This window comes from Buteo buteo, chromosome 16 (assembly GCF_964188355.1).
Source record: "Buteo buteo chromosome 16, bButBut1.hap1.1, whole genome shotgun sequence".
Taxonomy (NCBI): domain Eukaryota; kingdom Metazoa; phylum Chordata; class Aves; order Accipitriformes; family Accipitridae; genus Buteo; species Buteo buteo.
This window is the reverse complement of record NC_134186.1, coordinates 5541067-5551753: the sequence shown is the minus strand read 5'-3', so window position 1 is coordinate 5551753 and position 10687 is coordinate 5541067. Positions and strand designations below refer to the sequence as shown.

Sequence of the window (10687 nt, the reverse complement as noted above, 5' to 3'; positions counted from 1 at the left end):
AGTTACTTGCAGAGAATGGGTTCTTGGTTTAGAAAGCCACTTCAATATTAATATAGTCATGACACTCAAATACAATCGAGTTAAAATAACTTGTTTCTCTAGAAACACTTACTGCGTTGTTTGGAGGTTTAACATTGCAATAAGGAGAAGAATACAGGAAAATGAACCAGAAGCAATAACGAAGGTGACAAGCCTGTTTTCCACTGTGTCTATAAATGAACCATAGTAAGCTTCAGCTTCCATAATACAGAGAGGACAATTTTTCACCCACTTAACTTGCTTGACTCAAGTCAACTGAAATTATTGTTTGTCCCACAACATTTTACGCATTATACAGCTGATGCTGGAGGTAAGTGTGGCTGGCACAGAAAGCGTGCTTTTCTGCTCTCTGCTTTATTCTGTAGATCATCAGTTCAATTGTTTCATCTTTCACACTGTTGGCCTTTCTTACGGTACCTTTGGGGAATGAAGGGGGAAGAAGCATGATGCTTTTACACGTGTTTTTCTAGTCCAGCACACTCAGCAGGAGAATGTGAAGCTGTCCCAGCTGTTTACTTCTGGTTCTTTGATTTCATGATCCCTGATTGTGAATTTGGGATTTCAGTCACGAACCATGACTTTCTAAAGAGGAAGGTGTTAGTCTGACCCAGGTGGGACAAGGACGTTAAGGACTTTGATAGCATGAACCAGTCTTTGCTCTGGGCGCTGCACAGCTGCATGTTTGTCTTGATGTCCCCCCAAAATGCAGGGGGAATTATAGCTTGGGCATTTCCAGTTGTGGATTGAAGGTTCAGTTTGTGTATGGCCCTCTCCTGGAAAGGAGCTGCTGTAGAGAAACCCCGTCTGCTCTGAGTTTGCAGTGTCCAGACTGGCTCTGCCATCTGACTGAAATTTCCTAGCACTCGCTTTCCCTGTCCGGCTTCTTTAGTTAGACCCAGAGCAACGTGGAGTTGAGGCTGAAGCCTCGGCTTGTCTCTTCTCAGCATATTTTCTGGGAGTTTTTCCTCCTAATAAAACACCTGTGCTTGGGGAGGAACCTTTATAAAAGAAAAAAAGTGCAGGATGTGCTTCTGAGGAGCTCTGAGCTTGGAAAAACTGAAGAGTGGTGGGGGCTGCTCTGCCGGCGTGTCCCCAGCATCCCTGTGGACGTGGGGAAGAAGGCAGGCAGCTTCTAGCAGGAATTTTGTAGATGTTCCTGAATAATATCCCAATTTTAGACTTAGGCCATTAGCAAATTGCTCAAACTGAACTTTCCGCAAGCTCTTCTGTTGCACAGGTGGCTTTGAATGAAGAACTGACGTCCCCAGCACCCCACTCTGCCTGCCAGCAATGTTCCAAAAACTAAAGGGCAAAACCTACTTTGTGAGTGCTTACTTGGTCTGGAAAAAAAGGGTTAGTTATGGCTTTATCAAAAACTTTTCTTTAGCAAATTTCAAACTGCTAACAATACTTATAACAGCAGTTCTCGCAGCTAGATGTTAACTTCATAGGTGCAAGTAATTCCGTATAATTTGATCATTTGAAACTTGTACTGCCCTATTAAAAAGATGAAAGGGCAATAGATCATAAGAGTTGCTTTCAACACAAAATAGTTCCGTAGAGTTTGAGAAGGGTCAGGGCTTGACGAGTGGCTCAGACTTTATCAAATGTCATATTACTACAGCAGCACGAGAAAGCTCTGCGGAAGTGATATTTAATTTCTTTAGAAGGAAAAGCCTTTTTCAGCTATATACATTTAGTGCTTTAACATCTTAGGCTCTCATAATAACATTTCTAATCCCTTTTGCTGCTTAATCTTAGTACAGAAACAAACCAGGCTAGGCAAGATGTTTGCTAATAGGGGATAATTAGCTCAAGAATACCTTTAAGAAAATCTGCAAATGATAAAGTCTAGGCCAAGAGTTTAAAAAGTGACTCTGGCTTTTGCTGTCTGGCTGCCAAGGCTGCTCCTAATGAAGTGAGTGTGGTTTTAGTGAGCCCTCTGGGAGAAACATTTCTTCCTTAAATACCTGAAGACAGGCCCTTGGAGATGGAGGTACATGGAAAACTTTTGGCTGAGGTATAAATTTTCATTGTGTGCAGTAAGGGACGTTCCCTGCAATGGGAAAGAAGAAAATCCTTCGAGGTTCTGTGCGTAAGTGCCTCGGGCGATGCTGAAGGTACGGGGCCGGCACCTGCCCTACGGGGAAGTTTCTGTGTGTGCACAGGGCATTAGGGTGGAGTTTTGATATAATTAAGTGGGAGTTCCCTGCTTTTGTTCCTGCCATTTTCAAAGCAGGTGATTGATTGTTGCAAGCAAATTGTTGAGGGGTAGAAAAAAAAGTTTTAATTAAAAGACAATCTTTGAGAATTGGGCAGTCTGAGATCAGTGTTTGCCCAAGTCTCTACTTCTGTATCAGGAGGAGCCTTTGGCTTACCCTTATGGGGGCAGCTCTTCACAAAATCACTTAAGTATTTAAAGATGCACCTACAGCATCTATTTGGAAGCACTAGAAATTCAGTAAGAATTTTAATTTCTGGATTTCAGTAAGAATTTGGTCACTTACCAGAGACAGGGTCTTCTGCAAAGCCCAGAGCTGCTAAACTGCACTTCAGGCTCCTGCTACCTCAACAAACCTTGCTCCGAGGCTGTGATCCGGCTGGATTGGTCTTGAACGCAAGTAACCCCAGTGAACACCTGGGACTCTTCTCACATTTGACACAAAGCCTGTGCTTAAATACTTGCTACAGTTTGGGTCTGCACCCTCCTGTGCTTTGGTTTACCCCTAAATGTGCCCAGATCTAAGTGGGGGCTGCAGTGATGGAGCGACCCCAGCAGCAGCATTACCCTCATCCCCAGGGCAAGCTGCTTTCTCAGCCTGGTGAGTCCCTTTTTCGGCTGGCTTCAGGTTGCCACATCTCTGGCTGCTCACATGAAGTTACAAAGCAAGCCAGGAACCCGGCTGTGCCACCACACACACATGATGCAGCTACTGCATGTGCTGGGCACCCGCTCAGAAAGGATGTGGTAGGAGCAATGGGGGGAGAGCATCTTCCTGAAGAGATTTCATCAGCTGTAACCACCAGGAAGGTGAAAAATTAAACCCTCGCCCCAGCTCTGGGCTCTGGCTCTTCCTTGGGCATCGAATACCCCAGGTCCCAGTGCTGGCAGCAGGACCAGCAAGCGGCTTGTTTGGGGCTGTGTCCCCATGTGTCCTGCTCTGGGGGGACCTGGTGATGCTCCCATGGGGTGGATGTGGCTGGGTGGTGATAGCTGTCCCAAAATGCACTGAGCTAAGCAAGCTCCACTGCCCTGGCCCCGCTCCCTCCATGCGTCTCAGCTGGGGCTTTCTTCCCGTGCCACAAAGGCAGGCAGTGAAGGTAGCCTTTAGCGACGTCAGCTTTGAAGCAGGATTTAGCACATAAAAAGGGTTGCTGCTGCTGTTTACAGAAGGTATAGAAATTTGTATTAAGAAAATAAAAGGCATTATTTCCTCCACCTCCTGCCTCTGCGGGGTGAGCAACTCCAGCTGCCACCAAGTCCCCGTGGGTTCCCTGCAGCCTCCTTGTCCCCTGTGCCCTGGTCTGGCCAGGGACTGCGTGGGAACGGGCTCCTCCAGGGAAACAGCCATGGCCCCCATCACAGCCCAGTGTCCCCAGCTGGAGGCTGAGATGATGATGGCCATTCATTGCCTTCAGCCTCTCTGCCTGCGGGTGCTGGCGGGCTCTGTGGGCTGGCCTGGGAGTCCTCAAACCTCTCCTGGTCCCCAAGTCCCCACCTTGGCTGTGATCCCAGCATCTCTACTTCTTTTCCAGGACTGAGACCCCCCCCTAAAATATCCCCGCAGGCTGCGGATGGCTGAGATGCTCCAATGCCCAGGATGCTCCAGGTCTCCTCCCAAGAGCGCAGAGTTGCACCCACCACCCCTCCATCACCAACCAACCAGCACATTTGCCTCTTCCCTGCCCCGAGAGAGCTGCTTTGGGCTGCAAAGCCCTCGAGCACCGTGAGGTCTCAAGCGCAGGGGGTGGCACATGCACTCATTGTCCCCAAATCCCCAACCATCAGCATTTTAAAAAGGCAAAACAGCAGCACCGAAAATCAAAAGCCTTCCCTGCCCACCCCCAGCTCGGGGAATGCCACGGTTCTTGCAAAGCTGGCCTCCACAGGAGAAAATGGCCTGCTGTAATCCAGGTGAGAGCGCTGCTTTCCCAAGCACTGTGGGTGCATTATGCTAAATTATCTGAATTCAGCAGCTTTGGGAGGTGGCATTCGGCAGGACGGCGCTGGAAGGGAGCACTTCAGGAGTCTCTTGCTCTCTTTTTTTCTTTCCTGATTCCACCCTTGCTCAATGTTTTGTCCAAGAGAAAAGGGAAACTATTTGAGGCATGTCTGGAAAGCAGGAAAAAATAGGAACGCAGACATTTCAGTGGCACCTTCTCCTTTTGCTCCATAATCCTGGGTGCCTCAGAGGGGCAGGGACGATGTGAAGCCTTAGCCCACTGCCTGCACAGAGTGCACCTCAGTTTCCCTACCTGTAGGATGGAAATATTCGCTCGGATTTGCCTGCTCTCAGGGTGATGGGCATCATCACTTCCCCACTGACCCTTTGCAGAAGCGCTGAGATGCTTTACTACCTGGTGTAGGGAAAGACTTTGCTGCCTAGCGAAGGGCAACCACCCCATGAGCATGCTCATCCTCCCCGGTGCATACCATGATTTTCAGCCCAGGTACCTTTTTGCATCAGATGTGTGGCCTGGGGCGTTGGAGCAGGAATTTCCAGGGTATGGATATTCTGGGGCATCTTACTGCCAATAATTAGGCTGATGCATCGTCAGTGCCCCCCACGGCAGGGCAGCGATTGCACCAGGTCTCTGCAGCGTCGTGGGTCACCGTGCCTGGCACACCTCTGCCATCAGCACTGCTATGGGCAGTGATGGGCACATGCTGTATAATTTAATGTTCATTTCTGTCTCATGGGTGTTTGAATGTCACTGAATGAGTCTCCCCCACTAATTTTGCATAAAAGTGTAGGTTTTTGCATCAAAACCTTTGGCTCATGTGGCTCACTGGTGCTGGCACTTAGCCTTTCCCAGCCCGGAGCTGCTGCAATCATGGTGCTGCACAACAGGCTCATGAAGCTGCAGGGACTTAACTGGCAGCAGTTGTGAAGCCAGTGCAATAATGGTAATACTTAATAACAATAATAATAATATTGCATGGCCGGAGAAGAAGAATGAATGGAATGTCTGCAATAGTTCTGCAATGTTTCCAAGCAATAGTTCTGTTTGAATAATTAAATACAAGTGAGAAGCCAGCTTTAGGCTGGACTTATCTACCCAGATGCACTGAAAAACAGCCCCAAAATGTGATTTAGGGTTGGGGTACCCTTCTCATGGGGCAAATGCAACTTGTAGGTGAACTCTGAGGAGCAAAAGCAGAAATTCATGTGGCAGGCACAGGGCAGGCTCTGCCAAAATGATTGGACAAAGCAGTGAGATAAAAGGGCAAGAAGCCCTGAAATAGGGATCTCTCAACAAAACTTACCTTACTACAATTAAAACCAAAATATGAGTCTAAATAAACCTCGATCAGTTATTTATAAACTCTTTGGGCTCCTCAACACCCCTGTAAACGTGGACCCAGTGTGTACTTCAACACCGGCCAGGAGCATCTGCAGAATTAGGGGTTTAGCTGGAACTTGCTGACACAGATGAGGCGAGAAATGTCTTTGTTTTCTGACTAATTTTAAAGATGGGTATTTTATGTGCCTCACTCGAGGGATGAAGAATATTATGATGTGTATTTCAAATGAGCCATTTCAAATCTCATTTATTATTTTCCTGAAATCCCATTCCATTTAAGTTGTCACAGCTTGGGGCCCGCTCATGCTCCTTCCTCGCTTACCATGGCAAAAAAAAAAACCCAAAGTGTCATTAAAAAATCCTACCACCACGTCTTTTATTGTTTCAAAATTCAAATACAAAGGAAAATAACATTCTCAGATGAGAAGAAAAACAAGTTTAACAAACGCAGAGAACAGGGGGAAATATTTTATATTAATCATCAGCAAGGGAGGCAGTGCAATGGCACGGTCCGGCGTGGTCACGATCCACTGGATGTCGGCAGTAATAGCGAATTACATCTCCATTTCCCAAATCTCCATTTTGCACGGGAATGTGCCTTAATGCCCCACGGACTTGCCCGGGCTTCATCCCCCGGCTGGCTCAGGGCGAGCAGCACCATCCCTGGGGCTGTGCCCCAGGGACCCATGCCTGCCAGTGGTCCTGTCCCAGTGCCAGCACCATCCCAGTGCCCGCCTGTCCCAGTACCAGCCCGTCCCAGTGCCAGCCCTGTCCCAGTTCAACCCCATCCCAGTGCCTGCGTGTCCCGGTGCCAGCCCCATCCCAGTGCCTACCCATCCCAGTGCCAGTCTGTCCCACTGCTAGCCCTGTCCAAGTGCCAGCCCCGTCCCAGTTCATCCCCATCCCAGTGCCAGCTCTGTCCCAGTACCTCCCCGTCCCAGTGCCAGCCCTGTCCCAGTGCCTCCCCGTCCAAGTCCCCGTCCCCGTCCCCATCCCAGTTCCCCGTCCCGCCCTGCCCCCAGCACCGCCTCAGCCGGGGCCGGGGCCGGGGCCGGGACCGGCGCGGAGCGGGACCGCCGCGCATGCGCTCCCTCCCGCCCCCGCGGGACCGCCGGGGCACTAATTGTTGCCGGAGTTAAAGAGAAAAAGACCCGGTACGCGAGAGAGGCACCGGGCGGCCGGGCTGGGGTGAGTGGGGGCGGCGGGGGGGACGGCGGGAGCGCGGGAAGCCGCCGGCCGCCATCTTGTGGCGGGGGGCGGCGGGGCCGAGACGGGCCGGGCCGCTTCGCCGTGGCTCCTCCACGGCGAAGCGGCCCGGCCCGTCTCGTCTCGGCCCCGGGGTCTGTGAGGGGAAATGGCGCCTCTGGGGTGAGGGGCAGCCTCGCGTCCCGTCACAGCTCGACCCCCGGCGAGGACGGGCCCCTCTTTGGGGGTCTCCTCCCCGCTGGGTGCTGAGGAAACCTCTCCGGGTTTCCCTCGGCTTAAAGCTCCCAGCTGGGGGGGGAAAGTGTGTTTTAAACCACTAGAGAGGGGAAAGTCCACTATAAAGCTCAGCGAAGGACGCTTTCAGAAGCCGAGTTTAAGTTGTTCACAGGCTACGGAGCAAAATTAGAACGTATTTACGGTGTCTGGGGTGGGTTTTTTGCCCGTTTCTAATGAGTCCACAAGAGGTGGTTGAGAAAATCGGAATTATCCAGCCCTGGTCCCAGCTCTGGCAGAAACTTCTTGGGAGTGTGAAAACTCAAAAATACTAAAAAGTATGTAAATACCGTGTAATAGAAAGAGATCTTGGACACTTGCCCAAGCCCAGAAGGACTTACGTTTGAAAACAGATTTTTATGTGAGGGAGGAAAACATCTTCAAACTTTCTGACAGCAAATTCAAAGACTAGAACTAATGATACCAAGATTTCGTGAACAGAGGGAATGTCAGTGCCAGATAAATAGAGGGATAAATATAATACTTTAAAAGTATTGATCAGTGCTCTGGGTAAAGATCAGTATAGGATGATCTTAATGATGTTTGGTGTTAAGACGAAAGGGATTAGGACAGTTTTACTGATACTTGGTGCCGCGAAGAATTGGATTAGATTTTTAATATGAAAACATTTCCTCTAGTTTATTCAAATATCACCCAGATAAGTTTAGAAAAGAAACAAAAACATGCACATGTTGGTCTGTAATTGGGATTAAGGGATAAAGAGCTCTGATCTTTTGTGCCAAATTACATAAGACCTCTCTGCTTCATGTCTTATTATACAATGAAACAGAAGTAAAAGGAGACAAAATGGGTACTTGGTGCTGCAAACTCTTCTTACTACATAGCAATTAACAACAGTCTGACGTGGTCTCGTTAGCGTCAGTGTTTTGCTTCCCCGCTTTTCCTTGTCGCATCTATTTAGAGTATATATTTTTTGAAGGTGGGGACAGTCTTTTCCTCAGTGAGTATTTCTACTTGGCAGTGTTAGGTATGTAATAATAATTAGTAAGAGTCCCCAGGGTAATTTGCTGGATTGTAGTCTTATAAAGTAATTACAGATGCAATTAAAACAGAGGACATTTTTGGCCTCTCTGCTCTAGTTTTGGCCTAAAATTGATCGCACCTTACATTGCAAATAATCCCATTAAGGCTGAATGCGTGTGAAATAAATTGTAATTCATTGTGAGTACAGAGGTGGAAATGGAGCCCGAATTTGAGCTGCTGACTACAACCGGGTACAACTACTGGGCAGATTGTGTAGGGCCAGTTCCATTTTTCTTGGCCAGAGTTAATTTATCTTGCCTTTGTGGTTTTTATTGCCATAATAAGTAAGTTGCAGTAGGCTGAGTGGTTACAAACAGATGTGCTCTGCAGACGATTCCTGACCGACTGACTTATCACGGCCCAAGGACATGTTTTCTTTGACTCAGCCGTGCTGTTTGTCTGCACTTTTTACCACCAATTCTTTATTTACTGGAATTTTAAGGCAGTAGCAGGAGCCTGGGTCTTCAGACTGATTATTAAAAGTAGCATTTAGAATTTATTTAAAACACCATCTGCAATTTTACTTTATAATGGTTGGCTTAAAATTGCATTGTTATAGCTGCAGGAGAAGGTCTGGCTCTCCCTTATCTCTCTTCTATCTTCATGCAAAGCTTTTAGTCTAAACACATCTTGGTATGATCATGTATTCCATTGGTAGAGGCGATATGAATTTGACGGTGAAGCCTCAGTATAACCCCCTTGTCCTTTTCCATATGAATGCTGGTATTTTTCGAGAGGTGGGCTGTAAGCCTGACACTGGGAGATGGGTAATGAGATCAGATTCTCCCAGGGTGGTGATGGAGACGCAGATGAAGGCGTGGAGTGTTGCCTGTTCAGCCTTCCTGTGCCAGTCCATGCCTCACCTCTGCGCAGGAAGGGGTTTTGGAGGCCTAAGTCCCATTATCAGGATTGCACAATTTGAGTATCAGGAAAAAATAGTTAAACTGGGTCAAAACCAGGCTGAACCACAGCAGCAGTTGCTCTGGACCTTTATAGTCTTTCTGTGGAATAACAGGGTGGTTCCTGAGTTGCAGTGTCAGTGCTGCTTCCCCAGACAAACACTGTTCCCTTTCTCCCATAGTTTGTAATTTTTAATCTATCTCGGCCTTTTCTCAAGCCCTCCAGCAGTGTGTTGTCTTGAGGTAGAGGAGAGGGAAGAAGGTAGCACAGTGGGTTGCAAAATTAAATTAGAGACTGGGGGGGAAAATGACCAAATGTTTACTTGCTAATGAAGGCTGGCAGCTGAAAGCTCCGACACGTGGAATCAATTAGCAATCGAAGCAAACAGAGATCCGACCAAACCCCATCCTTTCTAATTAGTAGCACTAACTGTGCTCCGCAGGTGAGGTATGCATGCAGATGTGCTTTGCTAAATTTGGCAGATTACTTTCCAGAGGATGGTTCAACTTATTGGCAAAATACTTTACCTCCAAGGAATGGATGTTTTATTACTAGGTTTAGCATCTTTTGGCTCACGTCCTGTTTTTTTTTTTTTAATTTCTGATTGAATCCAGCTAAATGGTGGGATAAAAGCATGGTAGATCTAAGCAAACAGAGGTAGAAGCTGTAGTCATGAACCACACAGGATTTGTTTTGATAACCCTATTTATGTTGTAGCTTTTAAACCAAACAAAATACCTGATTTAAGCAAGAAACCTGAACATAAGCAGCAGCAGAGTTCGTTCTTGACTAGTGTGAGGCAGATCAAAGCTTCCTCGTGTGTTGCTGTTTGGCTGGTGGCAGGGCGGTGCAGAGCTGAGGTCCTGCTGGCACATCAGATGATCCCAGGCACAGAAATAGTCACCACTGTTAAAAGTTGTGTGGCTTGTCTGTCTCTTTGTGGTGGGGTTGGTGGAGACAGGAGTTTTGGAAGGCTTGCAGGGGTGTGCTGTGTCTTCTAACCTGTGTCAGAATGGCTTTTCAGATAGTACCTGGCAGCTCTTCCTGCATTCCTGCTGCTCCATGTCTTTGTGTGACCCTTTCTCTTCTGTTTGCATGTAGTTGTTGGGTTGTTGTTTGGTTTTTTTGACTGCTTCCTCCACGATGCTACTGTATGGTGTCTGCAGAAGCTGGAACATGAATGGTGAGAACGCTGGAGCAGGGAGAAGATAGTTGCAGTGAATTTACAGGGTGAGTCACAGTAGTTTCAGCCTTCACTTCCCTTGTTAACGCTAAACTCATATGCCCTTGTCGTGGCTCTAAGGAGATGCTTTCTTCCCTGTGCTGTGTTCAGTGGATGCCTTCATGGCTAGAGAAGAATGGCAGCATGACACAGGACCCACGAGCCTGAGCTCTGTCCTGTCCCCGCCTGTGCATGGCAGCCTGGGCTCCGGTTTCCCTGTTGGTGCTGGAGCTACATCCACTTCGGGGGCAAAATATATGTAAGTTTGGCATAAGGCAGCTTTTCAGATTAGATAGCATAGGACTGGATCACTTAAGGTTTTTTTTTTTAAATATAGTAAATACATAGGAAAAAGGTCAGTCCCATAAAGGTGTATTTTTAAAAATTTATTTCAAACAGTGCAAGGCCCTTACCTGCTCAGCAGTCCTTTTCATTGTCATTCACTTGTATTGAAACCAGGTGCAGATTTCTGTACTT

The 10687-nt window shown here is 47.7% G+C and overlaps 1 protein-coding gene across 3 annotated transcripts in view; it reads left to right on the top strand.

Moving 5' to 3' along the window:
* Window positions 1-6610: 6610 nt before the first annotated feature.
* Window positions 6611-10687, top strand: part of LOC142040188 (lethal(3)malignant brain tumor-like protein 3) — a 52823-nt gene continuing 48746 nt past the window's right edge. Inside the window, exon 1 of one of the 3 annotated variants that reach the window (XM_075047669.1) lies at window positions 6611-6719. Coding sequence is in view for 1 of the 3 variants with exons in the window: in XM_075047667.1 (XP_074903768.1) it covers window positions 10403-10469 (67 nt within the window). In the remaining 2 variants the exon portion in view is untranslated. Of the gene's footprint in view, window positions 6754-10355; window positions 10470-10687 lie in introns of those variants that run through there. The other 2 variants (XM_075047668.1, XM_075047667.1) reach the window with 2 other exon arrangements.